Source organism: Lissotriton vulgaris, chromosome 12, assembly GCF_964263255.1.
Source record: "Lissotriton vulgaris chromosome 12, aLisVul1.2, whole genome shotgun sequence".
In the NCBI taxonomy this organism is placed as follows: domain Eukaryota; kingdom Metazoa; phylum Chordata; class Amphibia; order Caudata; family Salamandridae; genus Lissotriton; species Lissotriton vulgaris.
In genome coordinates this window covers 742,185,017-742,212,969 of record NC_141700.1, presented here as the reverse complement: position 1 = coordinate 742,212,969, position 27,953 = coordinate 742,185,017, and the positions used below count along the sequence as shown (strand labels likewise).

The following is a 27,953-nucleotide window of genomic DNA, read 5'->3' as shown; positions in this document are numbered from 1 at the left end:
TCTTGGGGGCATATTACCAACAAGTAGCGATATTTATCGCTAAATAGGCTTAGCACCGATTTTTTTATCGCTGAACATCGCCGGAATTTATCGCTGAGATAACGTGCTATTAGCAACGTTTATCTCCAAAGCGATAAATATTCCAGCGATAGCGGTGAAATGCGTGAATATCGCTGAGAATACAGCGATATTCACGCATTAGCGACAAAATGCTCTTAGCCATGTTATCCACCTCCCATTGGATAACATGGCTAAGAACTGGTCTGGGCAGGTGGTAGTATTTGGAGATATTCGCGCTTAGCTGTTTTCAGTCGCTAACAGTATGGGTACGCCCACTTTGCATGTCATTAGCGATAAATATCGCTAACATGCAAAGCGGGCCCCAAACCGCTCGGTATCACCTAAAAGCTGTCGCTACTGCTGTTAGAGACAGCTTGCTAATAGGGCAATAGAATTCTCGCCACTTAGCGGCCATTTTTGTGAGGAACATACTGTCTTGGTGGCGTGACAAATGTAGCATTTCATCAAGTGGAACATGGTCTTTACTGGCAATTTTCCACCCCGGCAAACAGATCAGTATTAGCCATGGAATTATTCAAGTGACTTGTATGTAAAAGGGAACAATAATAACAGAAAAAAAAGACTAATCTTCACGTAACAGCATTCAGTGTAATATCACTCAAGAGCCACCCAGGTTTCCAGATTTATTTAATGATTGCATAATATCCATACTGTCCATAATTGTAGGTTTTGTCATAGGTATTGCACATCACATGAACGACATTCAGATACATCTCGAAATGTAATGCATCCCTGTTCCAATATCACCAAATACAAGTTTATGTGAACAACTACCGACACTTATTTGCTGATTGCTTAATTGCAAATTGATGCAAAAAAAGTATTTTATCCTTTGGAGTGATTTATAACTGCACAAAGATGGATGGATGGATAATTAAAAATAATGTTCAATTATTTCACTTTTCTTCTTGAAAAGGCATGTTGACTCATTGTCAATATGAATCATGTTGAGTAGATACCTATTGTAGTTTGCATGCCACTACAGAATAGGAACTAAGATTTATAAAATACATTTTGTCCCAATAATCTGCCTTTTTGATTTTGTTTTTGTGGACTAAATGCAATCTTTTGACATACATCTTCCTTAATTTATGCCACAGATCAGTTATTTCTCAACAAATCCACTCTTGAGTGACCGGAACCAGTTCCCTTCCTTTTTCCGGACCATCCCCAGCGATGACTTCCAGTCTCTTGGGCTCGCCCAGTTGGTACTGCATTTTGGGTGGACCTGGGTGGGCCTCCTGGCTGATGACAGTGATTACGGTCAACAGGGCATTCAAATCGTGAAGCAAGAACTCATGACAGCTGGTGTTTGTATTGCTTTCTCTGAGAACATTATCCTGGGACAAACTGATAGAAATGCCTTTCACATCACACAGGTGATCACTTCTTCAACTGCAACAGCCATTGTTGTCTTTTGTCCTGATGCAGATCTGGCCATCATTTTGGATGAGATGGTGAGACAGAATGTGAAGGGAAAGGTGTTGATAGCCAGTGAGGCCTGGTCCACATCTGCCCTCTTGTCTGTAGAAAAGTACTCAGAAATAGTCACGGGCACTATTGGGTTTTCCATCCATGGTGGTGCAATGCCAGGATTTGACCTTTATCTCAGAAGTGTCCACCCTTCAAAGTATCAAGATGACATTTTCATTCATGAGTTTTGGGAAGACGCGTTTGCCTGTGAATGGCCCGACAAGCAAGATCACTTGGGTTCCAGGGCTAGCTCCAAGAATCTATGCACAGGGGATGAGAATCTGAGCAACCTGCCTAAATATTACAATGCCTCCCACCAGGGGATTACATACAATACCTACATGGCGGTTTATGCCATCGCCACAGCTTTACAAAATTTAATATCCTGTGAAAAAGATACCAGTCCTTTCATTCGAGGGACCTGTGCAGATTTAAGTAATTTGAAACCTTGGCAAGTAAGAACATAGAAGAATATTTATTTGCTCATGAATGTATCTCTTACTGTACCATTTTACATTGATGTTATTGTTCACTACACTTTGACTTGTTATACACCACACTACACATTATTACTGCACACAATGTATTGTATTATTTGTATAACGGATATCCTGCCCACTTGTCTACAACTGCATTAGGATGTAATGCATTTGTAACAAGGTGGGCAAGATATCTGCCTCATTTGTGATTCTGGGTCCACCAAACTCTAAATCAGCCCGAAGTCGCTATTTGGCTTGTCTGACAAAGTGTGTGCAAGGTTAAATACTATGGGCCAGATGCATCAAGCGAAATGCGCTCGCAAAAGGGCCAGATTCTCAGAATCTGGCCCTTTGCGAGTGCAATTTTTGCATTTGGGATGCATAATCCCAAATGCAAAAATCGCAAATAGAGAATTCGCTAAAATGCGATTGTTTGTATTTAAGGAATGTCTAATTGAGATTCCTTAAATGCAATGCATGAAAGTATCAAAAATAGCGAATTCGCTAATAGGGCACGCAAATTACCATGAAGTACAACTTCATGGTAATTTGCAAAAACTTTGAAAAATGCACTTTTGTGCATTTTTCAAAGTTTCATGTTGCGCACACACATGCCCTAAGGGCATGTGTGTGCGCAACATATGTGCACAGATCACATTCAGGGGTGTAACAGGGTGTCCTTTGGACACCCCTGCACCTTTGAACTCGCAATCTCAATTTGCGAATCGCTAATTGCGATTCGCAAATTGAGATTGTCTTCCCATTCATTCCTATGGGCCTCTAGGCCCATAGGAATGAATGGGGAGGTATTCATTAATTGCGACTCGCAATTTGCGAGTAGCAATTAAGGAATCGCGACTTTTTTTTTGTGATTGCTTGATGCATTCCATTTTGCTATTCCTTATTAGCGATTCCTTAATTTTCGCTAATAAGGAATCGCAAAATGGATGCTTGATGCATCTGGCCCTATATTTGAATTCACTCTAAGAAAGGGGTGTGAGCTTTATTTAGCAACCCACTCTCTTTGAGCCCTCCTCACTACCCTGAGATGGGAAGCCAAATTGCCTTATTTTTAGAATCAATGCCTTTTAATCTCATTCTTCCTTAGAAACATATTTTAATTTAATGTTTAATGTATTCATCATTTGCAAAATAATGGGTCTTCTTTGGAGCCTGGCAACAGGTGGACATATTTTCAAATAATAATGAAAGGTCCATCACCCAACCTGCGGCTACCCCACGGGATTTAGATATGGGGAAGTGGAGGGTTCCTACAGGCATTGGAAACCTTTGACCTGGAAGCCTGTCCACCAGTGGGCTGCTAGATCATAGTGAATGCTCTTCCCCCTTGTTTAGGATGGGACACCCAGCACCAGCGTTTCCTACCTTGGACTATCATGCAAGTTGTTGAAAATAAACAATTGTCAAATAGCCAGGGAAGAATATCTTTGAACATCAGAGCCACAGATTTTTTGTTTTACATAAGAAAACTCCAGCTAAGAGATTTTGTACCAGTGAAACAAAAGAGAAAGAGGTCCAAAAAATATATCAGCACATTGCTCTGTATTCAGTGCAGGGAGATCTCAGCGAGGCAGATGGGCATAGCTAATTATGGTGGGCAGTTATCCACCCGGGGATTAATGTAGTATAATTGAACCGCTATGTCAATAACATTCTATACATAATTAAAAAATGAAAGGCATAAATTCACAAATTTCCGTTTGGGATAGAATTCTTTGGAACACAGAAGTCTAATGTAGAAAGGGAAAATGGTTCATGAAAAAATGTGTGCTTTCTGGGTAAACTATAAGACATTAAGTAATAAATAATGTGAGACTAATCAGTAATGTATTTGAAGATTGTGGTGTGGTTTAGGAGCATTAAGAGAACCAACTGACAATTGCAGAGGAACACAGAGGAAGAAGTGGCATAAGAGCGGATGGAGAGGTTGAGCACAGTTTGAGACAGGATGAAAGGAATGGGTACAACTGGAAGATTTGAAGTGTAAACCCTTGTATATATTTGAATTAAGTATTTTGTAATAATTGTTTGAGATAGAAATCAAAGTGAATGTAGTAGGGAGAGCTCAAGTAATGAGAGATGTGTGAGAAATTATACCATCAGAAATTGTGTAATTTTTCAAGGAGAGTGACTAGCCACTTTGAGTAACAATTACATTTCTTGTCGTGGTGAATGCTCAAAGTCAGTAAATTAACCTGGGCTCAACAAAAAAAAGTTCAGACAGCCTTAATATATGGGAATGTGTTAAGCATGTATGCCGTACCAAAACAGTAAAAAAGTCAAAACAAAAAACAATAAACATTCCAAACCAAATTTGAAAGAAAGAGAACGCTTTAATAAATAAAATTACACGAAAACATCAAAAACCCATTAAGAGGAACCAGCTATATGAATTTTTAAATGAAAATAGAGCAAAAGTGTTGAACACCAATTGCGGTCAACTGGTCATGGTATACCATGACCCAGATGGAATTTGAGGAAACCAAGATAGAGCACGGGTCAGATACACGAAAAAGGTTCGACCCGGATGAAATTTTCTCTTGGAACTTACGGCCAGATTCATCAAGGTAAAGAATTGCGAGTCCTTAATAGCGAATTTTAAGGATTCGCAATTAAGGACTCGTAAAATGGGATTCATCTAGGAATCGCAATTGAATTTGCGATTCCCACTGATTCCTTATTTGCAATTAGCTAATTGCTAATCGCAAATAAGTAATAACTCCCCATTCATTCCTTATTTGCGATTAGCAATTAGCTAATCGCAAATAAGGAAGCGATTTCAAGGGTGCCAGGGGTGTCCAAAGAACACCCTGTAGCACCCCTGAAATGTAATCTACATTGGTGTTGCGCACACACATGTCCAAAGGACATGTGTGTGTGTAACATGCAACTTAGAAAAATGCATTTAAATGCATTTTTCTAAGTTTTCGCTATTTACCACGAGGTTTGACCGCACGGTAAATAGCGGCCCAAAATTGCGATTTCGCAATTTTAAAATGGTTCATGAATTGCATTTAAGGAATCTCAAATAGAGATTCCTTAAATGCAATTCCTCGCAAATGTGCGAATGTTTTAATATCGAATTTTGCATTTGGGATGATGAATCCCAAATGCAAAAATTGCACTCGCAAAGGGCCAGATTCTCAGAATATGGCCCTTTGTGAGCGCAATTAAGCTTGATGAATCTGGCCGTCTTAAAAATGGAATCCCAAAATCTTCAGGGAGGCAAGGCAGCAGTCTGTATCTGAAGGTGCACCACAAAGCGAAAAGCTGTTGGACATGGTCCCAGTGAACCTAGTGGCTTTTGGATGGAAAGCTGTGAGAGGCAGAATTTTACATTTTTTATCCAGGAATAAATCTAGTCAGGCATACTTTTGGTGTCTCACCCAGTCAAGATTTTTATGGTCATACTTAGTAACTTTTTCAGAACGCAGAATCCTTTATTGGGGTCTGGTTGCAGTCTGTAGCCAAAGAGGCACCACAACAGCACATAATTTCACTGTGGAGTCGTGCTAAATCAGATTTGGTGCTGTGAAGAAGGTTAGAGTGGGCGAATCTGCCAAGCAACAAGGCACCTTGGAAGGTCATCTTGGCACGTTTTTCTTAGCCCTCCAAAGGTCTTGAATTTAGAACGGTTTTTAAGTTCCAGGGTTTCAGGATTGGTAGGAGAAGTCCACGCTGACATAGCCAAGATTTCCAGGACCTCAGAAACCTGGAAGTCAGGACTCACTCCTGCAGTGGCCAACTGCACCATCCAGTGTAGGTCCAGTGGAAACTACTCAACTTGCATTTGCAGGCAAAGGTCTCTTGTAGCTGTCTCTATAGCTTGAATAGTGGGTGAGATTTATGACACTTCAAGCTATTTTTTTGCCCCAGGTAAAAGAGGGTGACAGTCCAGGTCTTCAGGGTTACTCAGGTTGTAACCCGCAGGTTATTTAATCTTCGGATCATCATAGGGTCTTTAATATGTTCTGAAGAGGGTGCCAGTGAGATGCCACATTTATGCCTGACACTAGAGTGTGGGTAAGGGTGACTCCTCACCCTTTCTAACCAATGGGACAGAGGTTCCTTATGGAAAAGTGTTTTCACTCGGGCAGCAGTTTCTGCGTGCTCTACTGCACACAAACCCACAGTTCACCTCACCTCACTCCTAAAATCCAAAGATATGAAACACTTTTCTCCATGCGCAGAACCTGTCTGCCCAACCAGAGATGTGGCCAGGATAAAGAGCAGACCCTCCTCTGTGGCCACTCTAAACTAGATCTTGGCCAGCTACCCTCCCACTGGGATTGGTAGCTGCCTGACTAGGGGGACAAATGAAGAGGCCTATTCTGGTGTGATCTGACACCTCCCTATGAATTAATTTCCTTGGAACAGCCCAAGTGTCCTGCTAAATGAACAAAAATGCCTCCCACGCCAAGCCCTCTGTTCAGTGAGCAGTTTTCATATCTCATTCAGGGTCTCCAGGCTGAGTGACCATTGGAAAGTTCATGTAAAGTAGCCTTTAGGAATTTCAGGCAGGAAAAAAGGTATCTTTCTAAGCTAGTTTCAGGCATCAATTAACTCATATTGAAATACATCAACTCTACAGTCAAAACCCACAAAAGAAGCTAAACAGAATAGTATAGAAATCTGTCCTATGTTTTCGTCATCTTAGCCTGCCTTAAAAAGCGGTCAGCGAAAAAAAATGTATGCCCAGTTGTGGGTCCAGTGCAATTTTTGTGACTGGTATTCCCAACTGATGAGCCCTAATCAAGGCAAAACCAGTCTTGAGTTGCTTGTTTTCTGGTTCGGGGAGGACCTGGCCTGGCAGTTTGTTCTGGACTGTTCCTATTGGAACAGGGTGAAGAATGATTTGCGTATGGCTGAGACCAAACTGGGGAAGCTCTGTGTACAAAATAATGATGGACTGGGATTTTGCCCTGAGTACTTACAATTCAAGCATTCAATCCATCACCTTTTTTGTATAATGCAGTGTGACCCCCCTAATTTGAACGGGTATGCCCAGCCATGGGTCTTGTGCACACTGCACCACTGGAACCAATCTATACCCAACCGAAGAGTCCTAATTAGGGTGTAAGCGGTCTTGGGTTATGTGTGGTTTGGTTTATGTACGACCTCGTTTTGCAGTTCAGTCTGGACTGTCATTATTGGAGCTGGGTCAGGACTGCGTTGCATTTGGCTGGGTTCAGACTGTGGTTGCTTGATGTGTAAAATAATAATTGGATTATAATACTGCTCGAGTAATTACCAATAGCTGAGACAAATTCAAGCATTTCACGATCAATTTGTTGTATACTTGGGTATATAGGACAAAGAGGTAGGGAACACAAATTTAGAAAAAGGAAAACAACGGAGAAATTAAAATTACTCCAATTTGGTCTCAGATTACTTTTTAGTAAGACAATATCACTGTTTGATCACTGGATCCCTACTCAAGCAGCAACCACATTCCTTGTCAGGGTGAAGTCACATGTAAATTACAAATGAACTTGTCCTCAACCCTCTTGTTGCGTGACAAAGACTTGGAGCTGATGTGTAAAGTATTTGTGCATCAATGTGCACAGTAATAACGTTAAACACAGCACAAGGAAAATCCCACATCAATATAGAAACATAGAGTAAAATATAATAAATAATGTAAGACCAAACTCCAAAAATTCAATCTGTAGACTCAGGGATATGCAATTTTAAAGAGTTAAGTAAAAATATCACAACAACTACAAAGCATCAATTGTGCTTATTTGGTCACACTAGATCAGGATGAAGTCAGAATATCAGGCCGACCACGATGGAAAACAGACTGGCTGCAGGAACACAGTTAGGCTCGCTGAACAAAGTACCTTAAAGGCTTGTTGTGGAGTGATATGGGGTCCTATGTCAAGGATGCGTTGCACAGCAGAGGTGATGTGAGGTCCTTGCGTGGAAATGCATCACGCAGTGGAAGATCCGGGAAGCTATGAGATGTCTTTGCATGAAGGACGTGCGGTAGGAGATATGAGGTCCTTGTATAGAGATGCATCATGCTGCAGTGGTTCCAGTGAAATGGTGGACTATGCTAGGACCTTGCATTGAGATGCATCACGCAACAGCAGTTCGGATGAGTTTCAAGGTTGGGCTCTGAAGTCCCGTGCTGAGATGTATTGCACAGCTGTTCCAGTGCTGTGTCTTGTGAGGCGATGTGTTGCTCTGTGTAGGTTCTGCTGGGGTCACAGGTGAGATGGCAGAGCACGTTCAGGTCAACATCCAAGGGTCAATGACTAGGGTGTCACCCGTTTGGAGGGTTAAACTCACAGCTAGCAGAGCCCAGATGCTGGGTTTAAGGTTATTGGAGCCTCTTATGTCATTGAGGCTCTTATCAGGAGGCCAGCCACCGAGCCCTTGGAGTCACTATGGTGGGCATGGGTCCAAGATGCAGGTCCAGTCGCTCTCACTCAGGCAGGAGGGAAGAAGGGCAGCAGGGCAGCAGAGTGACATCTAGCAGCACAGCAGTCCTTCTTCTGAATCACCCACAGGTACAGATGTATACTGAAGAGTTGGGGTCCAAGGTGTATTATATATACTTGGTGCCCACCCTGAAGTAGGTAATGTTTCTAGAGGATTCAACCCAACTGAGGTGCCAGGCTTCCCATCCTCCTTGCTCTGGCCTCAGATTGACTGGGGACACAAAAGACTATTGACAAACTCACCGGAGATTGCTCAGGCAGAGCCTTTGTGATAGTTGACAGCTGCTCCCCCTAATTATGTTAAAGTGGCCCATGCTACCAACACCTGGCTTCCCTTTTTCTCACTGTCTGGGAGCACTACACAAATACAATCTGCCAGCTACATCTAGTCATGTGCCCAGAAACAGGCTTCAGGCACTGAAGAGTTGGGACAAGAAAATGCCAACTTTCTAAAAGTAATACCTAAGGGGATGATGGACGGAGTGTTAAACATTGCAAGCACTCACCCCCAGTCAACTGATCTGGGTTTAATCCATCATCATTCTTTAGCTCTCTCCGCCACTCCAGTTCATACATGGCCATATGCAAATCAGTCTGGCCCTGTGCCTCATGGGAACAGTCCAGCTCGAATTACCAAGCCATGTTTTCCCTGGACTGCAAACAAGCATCCTGGGACCGGTTTCTGACTAACCAGCCATTTCCAGTCCAGGGTGGACCTGGCTTGGCAGTTCGGGCTGGACTTTTCCCATGAGGCACAGGGTCAAGACTGATTTGCATATGGCTGGGTTCAAACTGATATGGCATGGTGAGCAAAAAAACGATGGATTTAGGCCCAGATATCTGTACTGGGGTGAATGTATGACATTGTTCTGCATTCTGTCCATCAACCATTGTTTTTGCATTTGTCACCCCGAGTGATACGGGTATGCCCAGACGTGGGTCCGTGCTCTCCAAGCCACTGGAATCAAGCTATCCTGGTTGAAGAGGGGTGAAACCCCGAAACCGGTCCTAGGATGCTTGTTTCCAGTCCAGGGAGGACCTAGCTAAGCAGTTCAGGCTGGACTGTTCCCATGAGGCACAGGGGCAAGACTGATTTGCATATGGCTGGGTTCAAACTGGAATGGCATAGTGAGCAAAACAACGATGGATTTAGTCCCAGATCTCTGTACTGGGGTGAATGTATGATATTGTTCTGCATTCTGTCCATCATCTGTTGTTTTTGCAACTTTCTAAAAGTAGCATTTTCAGAATTGTAATTAAAAATCGGACTTTTCCATTAAAGAGGGCTTCAATTACAATTCTTTAGACAGCAAAATCAACCAGTCTACCTGCTCCCCTGCTCCTGATTGAACGTTATCACTATTTAAATGTAAAAAGGTAACCCATTGTTATCATATGGGACTGGTAGGCCTTGCGGTAGTACAAATCAAATGCAGTTTTTCAATACCAGGCCACATAAAACTTAAAGGTGCATGTTCAACTTTTGCAAATACACTGCACCCTGTCCTCTAGGCTGTTCAGGGCCTACCCTAGGGATGAGATATGTGTTAAAAAGGAAGGTGTAATCCTGGCAAAGTTTTATTTTCACGTATTAGGCCTGGCACCATTGGCCTGGGTCTCCCTTCTATTTTTTGCTGTTGCCTCATGTGTTTTTGCTGGTTATAGACACTTTGGGCACTGTGCCACTGCTGTCTAGTGCCACAGTGCAAGTGCTCCCCATGGTAAAATTGATGTATGGATTAGTGACTCAATGATTGGCTGATTTAGTTTACTTGTCAGACCATAGTACAGTGCACTACGTGTGCCCAGGTCTTGTAAACCAAATGTTGCTGGTGGGCTTGCAGCACTGGTTGTGCCACCCACAGAAGCAGCCTGTAAAATGTGTCTCAGGTCTGCCATTGCAGAAACTGTGTGCAGTCTGGTAATGCCATGCCGACTGGGCAAGTGCACACACTTGCCAGTCCCTACACCTTCCCTTTTCTGCATATTAATCACCCCTATGGTAGGTCCAAGGGCAGGGTGCATTGTAGGTAAAAGGTAGGACAGGCCCTGATGTGTGTGGCCTGTCCTAATAGTGAATTACAGCCATTTTTGTTTTTCACTATTGCAAGGCTACCTTTTGCCCATACGCCAGTATGGGCAGTTTGATTATAACATCTTATAATCCTAACTGACTCAGGGAACTTGGTAGAAATTCGAGTTTAGTATGCCTGAACTCAGAATGATAAAATATATCTTTTAGGGAAGTTTGTTTTAACATTCTGTGTTTGAAAATACCACTTTTAGAAAGTAGGTATTTTCTTGCCTAACTATACAAGCCTGCATCTGCTAGGTTGTGTATTCAATGTCTGGAGTTTGAGTGACAGGGGGTGGGGGATTCCAGGAGACAGAGTGAGTCAGCACAGGGCTGAATTGAGCTATCTGCATGTAGATGGGTGGGAGGAGTTGCACCTGGGATCTGAAAAGGGCTGTGCCTTCCCTCCACAATACTGTCTCCAACTCTGGTGCGTCGGATGTTCCTGACCTACACTGTGAAAGGAAAGAAGGAGTCATGTAAACAGAAGACGCCATTTAGTTTCATTGCACAGGATCTTCATCGCATCGCCACGGAAGCGCAGTAAGAAACCGACCCATCACCTCCCCACACCGAGAAGAACCAATGCATCACCGTCCCCTACACAGCAGTAGGGAACCGACGCATCACCGTTCTTGCGTGTAAGGAACCAACTCATCACCTTCCCTGCAACACTTTCATTATATAGCGTTACGCTTCCAAAGGTACATTGAACTTAAAGTGTTGCTTTTTACATCTAAAGAGAACTAAGCTATTTCCACAATTTTTAAAGTAAAGTACTGTGGATTTTTGTTGTTTGTGGTCTTGTGTTGTCCATATAAAAATACTTATTTATATACTACAACTTGTCTGGTGTCCATCTGTAGTGTTGTCGCTGGGTTACTGTATGTGTTCACAAATGCTTCACACACTGCCTCTGTGATAAGTCTGCCTGCTCGTGCCAAGCTACGAAGGGGGTGAGCAGGGGTTATTTTAGGAGTGTACCCCCTTACCCTGACATGACGCATTTGGTCAAACGTACCTACCTCTGCCAACTAGAGTCCCCCAAATCTAACACCAGGTCAAAATGGAACAAGCACTTTAGTACTGGTTAGCAGCAGTAAAGTCCCAAGTCCAAGTCCAAGTCCAAATTCAGCACAATTAGGAGGGTTCAAGGCAAAACGTTTGGAGGTGACACTGCAGAAAGGGCCAGGTCCCACAGCCACCAAACATTGATATGTATTCTTTTTTCATCCAGCTCCCTTAGAAACCTTGTGATTTTATTTTGCCTGCCATAGTGGTAGGAGCATGTTGTTCTTATTCTTTATCAAACTGAACATCTCACCACTTCTGCAATTATATCTGAGGAAATATGAATTCCTTTGAAGAGGGTGTGATCTTTGTACTTAATTGAATTCCCTAATTTCCAGAGCCCCTTCAATTTATATCTTGCTGATTATTTATACCTTAATATAAAGAATAATGCAATTAGAAAAAGACTACAAATTAAAAAAAGCAAACACAAGAAAGAAAAAATGTATTGTGTTAATCCATTCATATTATAAAATCTAACAGTAGACACGTGAAGCATCGTCTAGTTGTGCACCTTGTTTACTGCTGTGTTTCCTTGGTTATGCTTGTTCTGTTTCGGTATTGCTCGTTTTACTACAACTCACTCACATTTTCACTTGTTTGTCAAATCGTCGTGCTAATCTTACATACTTTTTAATATAATCCACACTGCGTTCTGTTGCCAGGCATACTCACTGTATAAAATACCTTTCTTGTATGTTGATTAATCAATGTGTTTTACTTCTTAAGACTTATGGGTCCATTCAGTGTGTGGTGTATCCACTATAAATCTGTACATCTTCTGTTCTGACACACTAATTTTTTCCCCATGTCAATTTGAGGTGGCCTCGGTTTCTTATGGTGGGAAGTAGTTTAGCAAGGATGCCTTTGGCAGAGTAGGATTGGGAATAAAAATAGGCTCGGGCCACCTCCTAAAAAAGTGTCCCAACCTTGTGGATTGCAGCCTTTCATTAAGAATTACTTGGTTAGTATCATGGGGCACATTTTGTGAGAACATTGTGGCAAATAAAGTATTTATACCCTGCAGGGCTAGTGACATTGGATAGGAATGTATACTCTATAATTCCACTGCATTTTATCCACTAGTCTGCTAAGGCTCATCTTTAGGTCCATCAATCAATCAATCATAGCATTTGTATAGCGCACTACTCACCCGGAGGGTCTCAAGGCGCTTGGGGGAAGGGGGGTCTGCTATTGCTCGAACAGCCAGGTCTTGAGTTGTCTCCTGAAGGCGAGATGGTTCTGGGTCAGCCGAAGGTGGGTGGGGAAGGAGTTCCATGTCTTGGCCGCCAGGTAGGAGAAGGATCTTCCTCCAGCGGTGGCTCTTCGGATGCGTAGTACGGCGGTGAGGGCGAGGCTTGTCGAACGTAGCTGGCGAGTGGGCGTGTAGAAGGTCAAGCGGTCGTTGAGGTACTTGGGGCCCAGGTCGTGGAGGGACTTATGTGCGTGGGTGAGGAGTCTGAACGTGATTCTCTTGCTGACGGGGAGCCAGTGCAGGTCCCTCAGGTGGCCGGAGATGTGGCTGCGTCGGGGGATGTCCAGGATGAGTCGGGCGGAGGCGTTCTGGATGCGTTGGAGTCTTTTCTGTAGCTTGGCTGTGGTTCCGGCGTAGAGGGTGTTTTCGTAGTCCAGTCGGCTTGTGACTAGTGCCTGGGTGACCGTCTTCCTGGTTTCGGTCGGGATCCATCGGAAGATCTTGCGGAGCATGCGTAGGGTGTTGAAGCATGATGAGGAGACGGCGTGGACTTGTCTGGTCATCGAGAGGGAGGAGTCCAGGATGAAGCCCAGGTTGCGTGCGTGGTCTGTTGGCTTGGGTGTGCTGCCTAGGGCCGGGGGCCACCAGGAGTCATCACAGGCGGAGGGCGATGGTCCCAGGATGAGGACTTCCATCTTGTCTGAGTTCAGTTTCAGGCGGCTGTTCTTCATCCACTCGGCGACGTCTTTCATCCCTTCATGTAGGCTAGTTCTGGCGGTGGCGGGGTCTCTAGTGAGGGAGGGTGTCGTTGGCGTAGGAGATAATGTTGAGGTTGTGTTGGCGTGCGATGGCTGCAAGGGGTCTCATGTAGACGTTGAAGAGAGTGGGGCTGAGTGATGATCCTTGCGGTATGCCGCAGATGACTTCGGTGGCCTCGGATCGAAACGGGGGAGGCGGACTCTCAGTGTTCTTCCGGCGAGGAACGAGATGATCCATTCCAGTGCCTTCTGTTGGACACCTGTGTTGCTGAGGCGTTGGACTAGGGTGCGGTGGCAGACAGTGTCGAACGCTGCGGAGAGGTCCAGGAATATGAGGGCCGCTGTTTCCCCATTGTCAAGCAGGGTTCTGATGTCGTCGGTGGCTGCGATGAGGGCGGTCTCGGTGCTGTGGTTGGCTCGGAAACCAGACTGCGAGGGGTCAAGGGATCCATTTGTCTCGAGGAAGGCGGCAAGCTGTCTGTTAACGGTCTTCTCGATGACTTTGGCAGGAAAAGGGAGGAGCGAGATGGGGCGAAAGTTCTTGAGGTCGGTGGGGTCCGCTGTTGGTTTCTTCAGTAGGGCGCTGAGCTCGGCGTGCTTCCAGCTCTCCGGGAAGGTGGCGGTGTTGAAGGAGATGTTGATGATGTCCCAGAGTTGGGGTGCTATGATGGAGTCGGCCTTGTTGAAGACGTGGTGGGGGCAGGGGTCGGTTGAAGATCCGGAGTGGATAGTGTTCATCGTGCGGGCTGTGTCTTCGGTGGTCACCTTGGTCCATGTGCGGAGGGTGGCAGTGGGGGGCATTAGTTCGATGGTAGGGTGCGTGGATGGTGCGCCGAAGCTGTTGTGGATGTCGGCGATCTTGCGGTCGAAGAAAGAGGCGAGAGAGTCGCAGAGGTCTTGTGAAGGAGTGATGTCGTTGTTGCTGGTGCTGGGGTTGGAGAACTCCTTGACGATGCTGAAGAGTTCCTTGCTGTCGTGGGCATTGTTGTCCAGTCGTTCCTTCAGTGTTTTCTTCTTCGTGGTGCAGATGAGCTGGTGGTGCTTGCGGGTGGCTTGTTTGAGGGTGGTCATGTTGTCTGTGGTCTGGTCGAGGAGCCAGGCTTTCTCGAGGGTGCGGCAGTTCTTCTTGGAGTCCTTGAGTTCGTCGGTGAACCAGGTGGCTTTCTTGCTTCTGGGTCTGCTGGGAGGGTTCTTCAGTGGCGCGAGGTTATCTGCACAGGCGGTCAGCCACTGTGTGAGGTTGCGGGCGGCTTCGTTGGGGTCCGTTGTGCTGGCGGGTGGGTTCTGGCTGGGGGAGGTGGTGAGCTGCTCGGCGGTGATCTTGCTCTGGCTCCTGTGAGGAACCTGTTGCGGGTGGTGGTGGGTCGTTGTTCTTCTGAAGCTGAAGTGAACACAGCTGTGGTGGTCCAGTGAAGTCCGGTGGAGTGGCTGAAGGTAATGTGCTTGCTGGATGAGAAGACGGGATCGAGCGTGTGGCCTGCGTAGTGAGTGGGGGTGTTGACCAGTTGCTTGAGTCCGAGATTTGCGAGGTTGTCCAGCAGGGCGGCGGTGTTGCGGTCCTTGTTGTTCTCCAGGTGGAAGTTGAGGTCCCCTAGGAGGATGTAGTCCGCGGAGGGGAGGGCGTGCGGGCTGATGAAGTCCGTGATATCTTCGCTGAATTGTGTGCGTGGCCCGCGGTCTGTAGACGAGGGTGCCTCCGAGGGTTGCCTTTGGGTCGGTGTGTATCTGGAAGTGGAGGTGCTCGGCGGCGGGGAAGGTGTCGTTGGAGTCGGTCGTGATGCGGATGGTGTTCTTGTGTACGATGGCGATGCCTCCTCCAGTCTGGTTGACGCGGTCCCTCCGGGTGATCTTGTATCCGTCCGGGATGGCGATGGCGATAGCGGGCGCTGAGGAGGCGTTCATCCAGGTTTCTGTGAGGAAGGCGACGTCTGGTGATGTGGTGTCGAGCAGGTTTAAAGGTTTGTTTATTGTACAGTTAATAAAAACTCACAATTATAAAATGTACAAATTTTAAAAAAAGTCGGTGTCTTCATTAAAACTAATAAAGTGCAGTAGTTCAGATGTAAAAAGTCTCAGCTATTGTTGTATATGAGTCTGTGGAGTTTTCGTGTCCTTACTGCTTCCACTTCAATGACCGTGGTAGCCAGGGGTGTTTGTTTTGTTGTTATTTGACTTCTGCTAGAGAAGGCCCTCTGTTTTTTTCGTTTAGTCTTTTGGCCACTATCTCAAAGTATTTTGTTATTCTGCAGTTTAGCTGAGTTTCATCAGGGTTAAAACAGAGCATCACGGCCTGCCTGCAGCTCGTTATGCCTTTCTGGTTCCATAGTGTTCGTAGCAGTGAGCGCCTTATGTCCAGGAATTTTGTGCAAATGCAGATTATATGTATAAGGTCCTCTTTCGCAGAAAGACAGAGACGGCATTGATTTGCGGGGTTTTCCCTTGCCCATGGTGCCAGGTGCGGAGCTATAGGAATTCTGCCCATGCGCATTGTAAGAAACTTCTTTTTTGTCTTTTGTGTGAGACCCATCATTAGGTAGTCTTGTGGTTTTAGAGCGCTGTAACCTTTCAGCACCGCCCAGCCGTGCGCTCTCTTAGCTAGGGTGGCTTTGTCCTCGATTAATGAAACCATCTTGGTGACTTTTGACACCACTTTTTTGAAGGTACGAGGGTAAGTTGCCGACTCCCATAAGTCTGTGAGTCCTAAGACCTTCAGTGAGTCCATTAAGTAGGTCCTTGCAGGTGAGTTGTCTCTAATCGATAGTTCCGTCCATAGATGGGCGTTTAAGGACCCTTGGTCCGCATCTCTGATTTTCCGCCAGCTTTTTAGGTATGCGCCTCTTCTCTCGACCGCTTGTTTCTGCAGGCCGAATTCTAGCCGAATTTGTGCTGGTGATGAGTTGTTGGGGAGATGGAGTATTGCCCTGTATGCTCGACTGATGGTATTGTCTAATGTTGTTGCGTCTTTCCCTCTCATGGCCTCGCTGCCGTAGGTGAGCATGGGCTGTAAGCGAGCTTTTATTACCTGTAGGAGAGGGCCCAGGGTCCGGTCTGGGTGTACTTTCTGCAAGGGTCTTATCGATAGGTGGAATGTCGTACCCTTTCGGCGAATGGCATCTAGTTGTTGTTTGAAGGAGCCATTGCCGTCTATTATGACTCCTAGGTATTTGTAGGAGGTTACCTGGTCTAACCTCTGTCCGTTCAGGAACCATGCAGGTTTCCGTTTTTTATGGTAGTTTATTGTCATTACTTTTGTTTTGTTTAAGTTGATAGTTAATGAGTTGGTTTTTGAAAATGCATTGGTTTTATTGAGGAGATGTTGAAGACCGATAGGGGACCGACTGATGAGGACTAGGTCGTCAGCATATAGAAGATTTGAAAGCGTGATGTTGTCTAGTCTTGGGGCGTGGGATTTGACTGTCTCTAGGTCGTCGGGGAGGTCTGCGAGAACAAGGTTAAACATCGTGGGGGCTAGGACGCAGCCCTGTTTCAGGCCTTTACTGGTCTTGATTTGTCTCGAAAGATGCGTGCCAGAACCTAACTTGATCCTGACCCAGGTGTCGGTATATAGCATTATCAGCTGTTGTAAAAGTGGGCCTGGAATTCCCTATCTGTCCAACTTCCGCCAGAGTTTTTGCCGATCCACATGGTCGAACGCGGCACTGTAGTCTATGAAGCACGTGAAGAGTGCCCATTTAGAGGTTTTTGCAGCGTCGGACAGAAGGGTTAGCGCCATGATGTTGGTTGAGGTGCCCTGGCCGCTGCGGAATCCAGTTTGAGTTGCTGCGATGATGTTTTTTCCTGTTGCCCAAGATGTTAATTCCTCCAAAATGAGGCCTGCATAGTATTTGGCCTCTGTATCGATGAGGGCAATAAGACGATAACTACTTGGGTCGTTCCTGGCTCCCTTTTTGTAGATTGGGCTAATTATTGAGCCTCTCCAGGATGTTGGTATGCTGGCCGTTCCTCTTATTGCTTGAAATACTGGTGTCAGAGTATTGCACCAGAAGGCTGGGTCTTGCTTGTATAGGATTGGCGGTATCCCATTGGGACCGGGGGCCCCCTCGAGTTTGCCTTTCAGGATTAGTTTCCTTAACCTATCTTGGTTGACCTGGGGTAATATTTCTTCTCGGTGCGCGGTAGGGCCCAGTATGCGTGAATGACCTCTAGCCACGACTGGGTTTTGGTCCTCGATTGGTTTAGACCTGCCGGCTTGGTTCTCTTTGTGGGGGAATGTGCCCGGTTTGTCGAGGCTCTGATACCCTGCGTCTGACCTCTCTCCCCCTGATGGCTTGATCACTGCTGGGTCCGCTGTGTTAAAGTGAGCTGATAGATGAGTGGCCCAGTCAGATTCGGAGATGTTAGAGTCAATGCCTTTGTGGCCTGGTTGTTGTAGACTGTGAATGATCTTCCAGAAGCCGGAGCTATTCTTCTGTTTGGAGTTGTGGAGGATTTTTGCCCAAAGGTCCTCATTTAGTTGCCTTTTTCTTTCCCAATTCTTCTTTTTAGCAGTGCTTTAAGGTTGCGGAGGTGCTTTTGGGTGCCCTCGATGTTAGGATGTTTTCGGAGTTCTTTGAGGGTCTTTTTTATTTCTTTCTTTATGTTTTTTGTCTCTGCAGTTGTTATTTTGCCGTATGTGATCCTGGCAATGTTTTTGCCTTTTTGGGTTTTTATCTCTGTTGCGTGTTTGACTCCTATTTCCGTGATGAATCGAGCCCAGGCGTCGAGGGGTTTATTGTTTGAGCTGAATGTCTGATGTAAGATTATTTTAGCGCTATTTAGGAGTTTCTCTGGCTCGGTGGGTTTACATCTTATTCTTCTGTAGTTGATGGTGTGTTCTGTTGCAAAATATCTTCTTGGGACTGCTTTATTCATGCTGGTCAATTCAAGAGTGGATTCTAACGGCAGGTGGTCGCTTTGGGTGCTGTATCCTATCTTGAACGAGCTTATCTTCTCGTACAGTGGGAGAGATACGAGCATGAAGTCGAGGTGTGAAAAGGTGCTTGATGAGAAATAAGTCGGTGCTGGAGGAATGTCCTCAGTGAGTCGTCCGTTGAGCACTCTCAGGTTTAATTGCTCGAGATCTTGTACAAACTGGGTTGCGGTTTTGGTGTATCTATTTTGGGGGGGGAGAGATTGGCTTGGGATTTTCCAGATGGTATCCATTTCCTTTGTCATATCGTCCGTGGTTTTTTCTCTGAAGAGGTTAAGGTTAAAATCTCCTGCCACAATTACGTTTTCCATGTCCCCCTCGGCCATGAGCCTTGTCAGTTCTTTGATGAGTTCCCTTGACCCTGATTTTTTGTGCTTCGGATGGATGTATGTGTTTATGACGTGTAGCTGTTGAGTGACCTGTTCGTTTTTAACTGCAAATGATATACACTGTATTCCGTTTGGTGGGGTGATGTTTGCTCTTTTTGTTTCCGTTGCACCGATGGTAGGTATTGAGGAGAGTATTGCGAGTCCTCCTGAGCATCGGCCATAATGGGAGCCTCTGGTTGCCGGATGGGTCAGGGTTGTATAGCCTTGTAAAGGGATGTCATTTGGTTCCCATGTTTCCTGAAGTAGGATCAGGTCAAAACTGTTTAAGTAATTTTGTGTGTCTGGATCATCCAGTTTGGTTGAGAGACCATTTATGTTCAAACTGCATATTTTGATTTTAGTGAGGGTGGCCGTTGGGTCATGTGCTAAGGGTGGCACTTTTTGTCAGTTGGAGTCACCTCCAGGTATAGTACGTGTGATTTTAAGACTGCGTGATGTTGTTTGCTAAGTGAAGGGCTTGTGAGATAGCAGCGAATATTTGTCAAACCCTGGTGAATGACTAAGCGCTCCTTTTAGTATTGATTTGACCGGTTGGGTGAGTTCTTGATTCCTTTCTTCAAGGAGCAGAGTGGGGTAGGGTGGCTTTTTTTCTGCTTCGAGTCTAATTCCCCACTGTGAAAAAATGGGAGATTCTTCCATAATTAGGTTTCCTACCTCCCTTGATGACCATGTGGTCTTTGTTGTTTCATTTCCTTGTGGGTTGGGGGTTGGTTGAAATTCGAGTGTTAGCAGATCGGTGGTTTTTATGTTTTTTAGTTTCTCGATTGAATTAATGAGCTTTAAAACATTGCCCCTGTTTAGAGTGTCCACTCTTCCTCTGGAGATGAATTCTGGAATGAATAAAATTGTGTCCGAGTCGTTTTCCCCCAGGGGAGATGTTTGCTGGTGCTTTTGTTGCTCGGTTTGGGTGTTACCGTGTGGTTTATGAATGTACGCTGTTGTTGTTCTGCTATTCAATGTCACAACCTCCGGTTCCTCCTTTATCTGGCTGTTTAACGAGATGTCGGCACTTATTGATCGGCAGTTCTGTGTTGTATCACTGGTGCCGGTCTCATGTTTGCTACAGGTGCATTTTTCTGAGGAGTTATTTGATGTAGCTTTGGTTTGGGTAGGGTTGGGGTCCTCTCCGGGCAGTCTGCTTGCTCCCGGGGTTGTTTGTGTTGTTACCGCTTGATAGGCCCGTTGCTCTTTTTGTTCCTGTCCTGGTGGGTATCCGGTTGTTGGTTTAAGTGATTGGCCGACAGGGTTCTGTTCTAAGTAGGGGCTGGGGGCCTCTTTTAGAAGCGCGAAGGATCCTATTCCTACTTTTGTTGGTGTCTTTGTTTGTAATGAAATTATGGGTGGTAATGGGAGATTTATAGGTTCCTTGTGGTGCTTGCTGTCACCTGGCTGCTCCTTGTCCCTCGGTGTGGTGAGTTGGCTGTGCTCTTCTATACTTTTCAATTCTGTTGTTTTCTTGTTCCGGCCCTTTCTTTTTTGCTTACGTCGGGCCCGTGCGTTAGGTGGGATTTCCAGTTCTTCAACTTGTCCTCTTTTGAAGGTGTTCCGGGGCGGTTTTTCAGGTGAGCTTGTTATGGGTGGGGGCAGGCACCACTGCATGATTGTTTTTATTTTGTGTGGTTCTTTGCTGTTTGCTGTTGCCCCTTTGAGGTGAGTGTTATGGGGCCATCTCGTTGGTGATGGGGATTTCGCTGAAGTTGGTTTTGTTGCTGACTTGTCATGCCTTTCGATTATTGAGGGGGGCTTTGTGATATTTGTTTTTATGTCATCCAGAAGGTTTCCCAACATCGTTGGTAGTGATGATAGTTTGTCTATGATTGGGGAGCAGATGCAGTTAGTTCTTTCAATTTGAATAAGGTTAGCTGACTCCTGTCCTCTTTTTATTAGTCCGTTAAGGTCAGCTAGTTTTCTGTCGATCCCCATAGTGGCCTCTGCTAAGCTTTGCAGGACTGACAATTGTAGATCGAGTTTATCTGATTGATACTGAAGTGCCGTTGAGGTTAGCTGTGCTGTATTGAGTAGGGTTGCCCAGAAGAGGTTGGGGGGATCTCTGGTCCCCTCTGTTGGGAGATGGGAGTTTTCTTCGCTGTTACCATTGGTGGGTCCTGTGACGTTGTATGTTGCCACTAACTCGCTCCATTCTTGAGATACCAGAAAATACATGTCCCTATCTGGGGAGTTTTGGTCCCCTCTTACTGTGTGTGGAGGCGGGTTTGCAGGGTCAGGTTTTGGTCCCGGTGTGTCGGGGGCCGCAGTGTGGTTTTGAGTTATTTGTGCTGTATGGGTGATGGGTGCTAGTGGAGGTACTGATTCTTGAGTTGTTAGTACTTCTGCCGCCCCTTGGTGTGTGTGTGAGGGGAGGAATTATTTGGAGATAGGTGTTTTTTGTTGCTATCCGGCCCCGAGGGCCCTGGCAGCTCTGACAGGTGTTTCCATGATGTATCCTCCTTTAGTGAGGGACTTATTTGGATTGTTTGCACATAACGTCCATCACTAGTTCCCTTAATTGGTTCCTCTGGTAGGGGGGCTTGGCTGGTGGTGCCTTCTAGAGACTCCTGCCTTCTGGTTTCTATTACCCCATTGTCCCCTGTGCCTGCTTCTCCTGCTTCACCTCCTGCGTAGTTCATTCGTTCCCTTTGGGTTGGAGCGTTGTGAATATCTGCTTCTGAGTAGCTCGTAGATTGTGGAAAGGCGTTATTTGCCTTGGCGGGTTGTAGTGGGGATTGGAGGCCTGTTATGGAGTCATTCGAGGAGAAGATGACATTCCCTGGATTTTTTAGGAAGGCAAATTTTGTGTAGATTTTCGGCTGAAAATTGTGTTTTGTCTCAGTTTGCTGACCCGCTACAATGAGTAGTTGGTGAGTGTTTTTCCTTTTGTTACTTCTGGGTTGTTCTGGAAGTTGGATTGGGCTGTAGTTATTGTCCTTATCGGATTGTTGGCAGCCAGTTTGCGGACCGTCGTTTATGGTAGTATTGAATTCGTTCCTTGTTGTTTTGTCTTTTTCTTTTTTACTGTTGGTAGCTCGCTTATTTTTTTCCGGTGATGCTGAGCTCGTAGTTGTGTTGTTTCTTTTTCTTTTGGCTGGTTGCTTTGTTGGAGGTTTCCGTTCCCTGCCCGACCTCATGGTAATCCCGTGGGTTCCTTCCGGGGGCGCAGGAAGTCACTCTGTCTCTCTGTGTCTCCGTGTCTTTGGCGCCGAGACTGCGGTGCTTCTGTTTCTGCTGCTATGGACCGGTGTTCTGGTGCCCGTTGGCGCTGCAGCTGTTTTGCGTGAGTTGCAGCGTTACAGGCTTCTCGGGCTTCTTTCCTGCTGGTCTGAGACGCTTGTTATTGGTGGGCTGTTTGCGTGGTGTTGTGAGGGATGTTCACTGTGGTCTATTGGCTTCACCAGCAGCCGATTGCAATGCTTCACATATTCAGCCTAGGGGAGGTGGGGCAGAGGAGACTATTACAGGTGCCTGCCGCTGGGAGCCTCAGCTTCCAACCTCCTGCTGTTGTCACCTCGCCCGCACTCACTGTTCTTTGCTGGCTTCTCTCGCGCTCGCTGTCTGGTAGGCGCTTTTAAGGGGGGAGTGTGGTGGGGTGCGGGAGGAGAGTGAGGATGGAGGTAAAGGAAAAAGTTATTTCGTACTCACTCTCTCCACCGTGGTCGCGCTCGCTCGCCGCTGCCAGTGGTCGTCAGGTTGGTCCCCCGGATGATTCCCAAAAATTCCCTGGAACTCCAAATCCAAGTTGTACTCTCAGCCACCCGCCTTTGTTCGCGGGCAGATAAGTTGTGTCGGCTCTGCACTTGATGTTGGCTGCTGCTTTAAATGGCAGATAGCAGATGGTGCTCAGCTACTCTGCTTCGTTGAAATTCCCGGTCGGTCCCCTTCTCTGGCTCTCTGCTGCTCTGCTACTCACGCTCGCGCTGGCTCTGTTGCTGGTTGCTGCCTGGATTGCTGTCTGTCTCGGTTTACACGCCTCTTGCTTTACGTGGCTCGAGATTCTCTGCCAGAGAAGGAGAGCTGTGGTACGACGCAGGGCAGGTATACCATGCTGGGCTGCTGGCTGCTAAACGCAGACTGCCTCGAACTCGTGCCTGCTTCTTCACTGCCTGGCGCTTGCCGCTTGCCGCTTGCTGTGAGCCGGAGGCCAGGCCAACTGCCTGAGGTTTCTCCGGGTGTCCCGAGCCCCCAGGTTCGCGAGGTGGAGGTTCCCTGTCACTTGCTCAGTGCTCAGTGAGCTGCGAGAGCCTGGGCGCAGGGTGCCGGCTCCTGGTGCGGCTCTCCCTTTCAGCGCTCCCCCTTCAGCGCTCGGGGGCCAAGTTTCCACTTCCCCTCTCAGTGTTTTTCTACGGCCTCGGCCTCGGTAGCAAACGGCTGCAAAACGGCCCGGCAGAACGGTCAGGGGTGCATGCGTGGACGCGGACGAAGCGTCAGTTCAATCCTGCACTCGTTCCTAACCTCCCATCTTGCTGAGCACCGGGAGCCTTTACCGGGTTACGGGGGGGCCGGTGGGGGCCGGGAGGGATCTTGATGGTACACTGAGCGAGGGTTCTTCTCGCTGCTGCCGAGTGTGCGGCTGGCGTTTCTGGCGTTCTGCTCGCTTCAGGAACTGCTTCTCTGCTACTCTGCTGCTCTCTGCTGGACAGGATGGTGTCGAGCAGGTTCCAGAGTTGGACGGGGTGTCTGTGGACGGAGCGGGTGTTGAGCAGGATGCACTTCAGGTGGTTGCTGCGGGTGCTCGGCTTGGCGGGTGCGGTGCAGGTCCGGAGGCAGGTGAATTTGCAGGCTTGGCAGGTGAAGGGTCCGTGGGTGCGTTTTGGGGTGGCTCGGTAGCAGGCGGGGGTTCGGCCGGCGTTGAGTGCGTTGAGGGTGGTGGCGTCGTAGGTCCGTCGTGTGAGCAGGCGTCTAGGGGGACCAGAGGTTCTGGTGCTGGGCATGGTCCAGGCGCGGACGGGCGCGAACGGGCTTGCCTTTGGCGCGTCTTCGGCGCACAATCGGCACGTCCGCTGCGCGTGACTGCTGCGCGTTCGTGCGATCGCCATTTAAGGCTAAGTGGGAGGGAGGAGCAGGTGGAAGGCGGGAGCGGGGAGGACACGGAGGAAAGGGGGCATGGCCTCGAGAACGGAGGCGGGAAGCGGGGAGTGGGGCTAGACAGGCAAAAACGGTAAATGCACAAAATACAACAAAATTACAACAAATTTACAACAAAAAACTTGATACGGCAGGGGTACTATACAGTGAGGCAGTGGCAACAGTACCAGCAAGGGAGGCAGGCAAAACGGCAGATCGAGACTGCGAGCAGCAGCAAGGGGCACACTACGACCCTTTGCTTCTGCTCACCCTCATTTTACAATAACATGAAAACCCTTTTATAGAGAATGTCTTCATACCAGTCTGTCACGTGATAAGCTTCTGCAGCACTGCCCCTTGCATTCCTCCTTGGACAAAATCAGAATGCCCTCAATGCCAACCACCACTTCCCCTTGTGAGGTGAACATGAACTTTTCTGCTCAAAAGCAACTTCTCCTGAGGCAAAGCCTCCCTGTCATGCCTCAAGCCTGGGCAAGAGGATGTGCGGCACATGCTGTGCTTGCTGGGGCTGGGCCATTGTAGGTTTGTATGAGCAATGGGAAAGCAGACCGAATGACAATGAGCCAATAAACAGTCTGCGCTAGGATGTGGAAGGGCTGCTGCGACTCAGGATGAATAAAATGGCCCAAACCTGGTCTCGGGCAGTGAGCCTTAGGCACTTCCCGAACGCCCACCTTCCCAATCCAACCCTGACCATGGGCCCTGATGCAAGCAAGGGAAATGGTCCCTTGGACTAGTGTTATGGTAGTAGATACACAAATTATCTGGATTCAATGGACCCATTAAGGCTCTGGACTTTGGTGGCAATGCATCTGCTGCACCAATTGCAGCTTCGACCCTGACGGTGGGACCTTTGTCTGCTTGGCCATCAAAAACTAAGCCAGAGTAGGGAATGGAATTAGGAACAGTATTTGTTTTGTTTTTCTAAAACAAAGGACTGACTTTAAATGTATTTCAAGTAATGAAATATATCTTTTATCACAGTAGATGTGTGCAGATTTTTAATTCTACTTTTGACTTGTGCAGCGGATTTATATTTGAGGAAAGCGTCTCTAAATAGCTACATTGAAGATGGTTGTAATGTAATACATGACGGATCCCTCCTTCTTGCAACTTAAATCATACCCAATAGCACATATGTAGTGAGATGGTAAAATAAAGAATGCAACTCTATTGCAAAGTAAGTAAGCAGCGGACAACAGATTGGTTCCCTGCAATTCATGATTGATAAGAAGATACAGGTGATCCATGATCCATAATGTGTAGAGGGGTAATTGACTGAGAAGATTGGCCTTTATTTGTTGGGGGAATTTCAGGAGGTTTAAAGCCATCCTAGTAGGATTGTTGTTCTAGATCCTATGAGCAAAACAGAAAAGAATTGTGACACTTTCTTCACTATCTCAAAACATTAAAACCTGAAGACACTCTTGGATGTGTAACTATGATCTTCCATTGTATTCCTTCTCTGGTGCAGGTTTTCCACTACATAAAGAATGTACAGGTTTGGACAAAAGCTGGTGGCAAATTGAAATTTGACAAGAATGGCAACCCCCATGCTCAGTACGCTGTTGTGAACTGGCAAAGGAATGCTGCAGGCACCATCTCCTATGCGAAGGTGGGAAGTTATGACTCTGAGGCACCATCCGGAACGATCCTAAACATCAACACAAGTGCCATCCTTTGGGCTGGAGGAAACATTCAGGTGCAGTTACCTGAAGCCAGCAAGATCTCTTTTGTGAGCTTTAATTGTGAAAAGCTGGACCACCAAGCATTGAGTTAGATTGTCTCCCCTTAGCTTTAGACAATGGGTAGAGCTAAGTTGGTGCAAAAGGGTCAAGGGTAATATTCCAAGTTTATCTTGAGTTGGCAAAGGGAGGTTGGTTTATGATATATTGTCTGAATGGCTTCTCAGTTCTTGTTGGAATACTATACTTATAAAATTCTGGTTTTATACAAAAAGCGTATATATATATATATATATATATATATATATATATATATATATATATATATATATATATATATATATATATATATATATATATATATATATATATATATTAATCTCTGAGATCCTCAATACCCACATTAAAGCTGTTGCCTCATTTATAAAAAAACATGATGTAAAAAATGTTTTTGCCTCTCTAGTCTTTCTAAAGTAATATATTTATTCAATATTCTGCTTACTGTGTTCAGGTTCCTGAATCTATCTGCAGTTCCAGCTGCTTTCCTGGTTTTCGGAAAGTTACAAGGCCTGGAGAACCTGTCTGCTGTTTCCAGTGTGTCCCGTGTTCAGCAGGGGAAATTTCCAATCAAACAGGTTAAGTAATAAAAATGAAAAATGTCAAAGTGCTTTAGTCTTTAACATTTGCATAACAGTTGTCAATAAGTTTCCTAAATAGCCTGGTTTATTTATTGTTTCAGATTCCACTGAATGCATCAGGTGTCCATTGGATCTTTGGCCTAATTGGAACAAAAATCACTGCATCCCAAAGACTGTAGAGTTCTTATCTCACAACGACTCATTGGGGAGCACATTGATGCTCACCGGCACTTTTTTCTCAGTGGTACCTATAAGCGTCTTTGGACTTTTTATCCAGCACAGAAACACTCCCATCATTAAAGCAAACAATGTCTTCCTCAGCTATCTTTTGCTCTTGTCCCTCTCACTTTGCTTCCTGTCCTCATTGTTTTTCATTGGTTATCCCACTTCAGAGAAATGCTTATTTCGCCAGGCAAACTTTGGAATCACTTTTGCTCTTTGCATCTCTTGCATCTTAGCCAAAACTATCACAGTGGTTGTTGCCTTCAGCGCCATTAATCCCAACAGTAACCTAAGAAAATTGTCGGGACACAAATTGTCCTACATGGCCATCAGTGTTTGCACTCTGATCCAGGTTCTTCTATGTGTCTGCTGGTTAATTCTGTCCCCGCCTTTCTCAGATTACAACTTCCACTCAGAGCCTGGAAAGATAATCATTGAATGTAATGAGGGATCTTCTTTTGCTTTATGGAGCATGCTGGGATACCTTTTTGTATTGGCATTCATCAGTTTCATTGTGGCCTTTCTTGCAAGAACACTGCCTGACAGCTTCAATGAGGCACAGTTCATCACCTTCAGCATGCTTGCCTTCCTCAGCGTATGGGTCTCATTCATTCCAGCCTATCTGAGCACAAAAGGGAAGTACATGGTAGCCATGGAGGTTTTTGCTATTCAGTCCTCCACTCTAGTCATGCTTTGGTGCATATTTTTTCCAAAGTGCTACATCATACTGATAAGGCCAGATTTGAACACAAAGGAACATTTAATGGGGAGGAGAGCAGCCAAAAACAACATTAAGGTTGTATGATATCCCTTTGATTGCCTTGCAGGTGTTTATCCATGTTAATAACAAAATGGATTTGATTTGGAGAAGGATAGTCACATATACTCCTGTGCAAAGCAGTGGTAATGGCTTTGGATTCATGAGTATCACTGTTATTATGTACATGGCACTTAATTTCCATGAGAATGGGGGAATTTAAGCAGCTTCTTTTGGAATTCTAATGCACATCATAGACTGTTCGGTTTGTTTGTTTCTTTTCTGTTCATTGCATGTCATTTATTATGATCAATACATTGACATATATAAGGAAGTTATCATACGTACCAGAGTGAAAAATGCTATAGACTGTGTGGGGTTAAAAGACCTTAGTACTCAAGAGAAGCTCATATCTCTTTATTGACTCAAAGTTATTATTGTGAGTCTATGATCCTAGTTTTGATAAGTTAAACACACCCTCAGACTCGTAAGTACCCTCTTTTGTAAAGTGTATCTTCCACCTTTCACTCGCAATGGCCACACTTTCCTAGCTCATTGTTAGGAATTGATTACTGGACCAACAGGCCCCTTTAGAAAAATCGTTCCTCCCTTAGGCCCTTCTCCCTCCATCAACCTCTCTCTGCCACAAAGAACC

General features: G+C 45.9%; 1 protein-coding gene across 1 annotated transcript in view; it reads left to right on the top strand.

Moving 5' to 3' along the window:
• The window catches only part of LOC147678525 (extracellular calcium-sensing receptor-like), an 84,860-nt gene extending 57,514 nt beyond the window's left edge, over positions 1–27,346 (top strand). Inside the window, exons 4-7 of the mRNA XM_086945670.1 lie at positions 1,182–2,009; positions 25,471–25,731; positions 26,193–26,316; positions 26,421–27,346. Coding sequence (XP_086801796.1) covers positions 1,182–2,009; positions 25,471–25,731; positions 26,193–26,316; positions 26,421–27,346 — 2,139 coding nt within the window. The remainder of the gene's footprint in view (positions 1–1,181; positions 2,010–25,470; positions 25,732–26,192; positions 26,317–26,420) is intronic.
• The last annotated feature ends 607 nt before the right edge of the window (positions 27,347–27,953 follow it).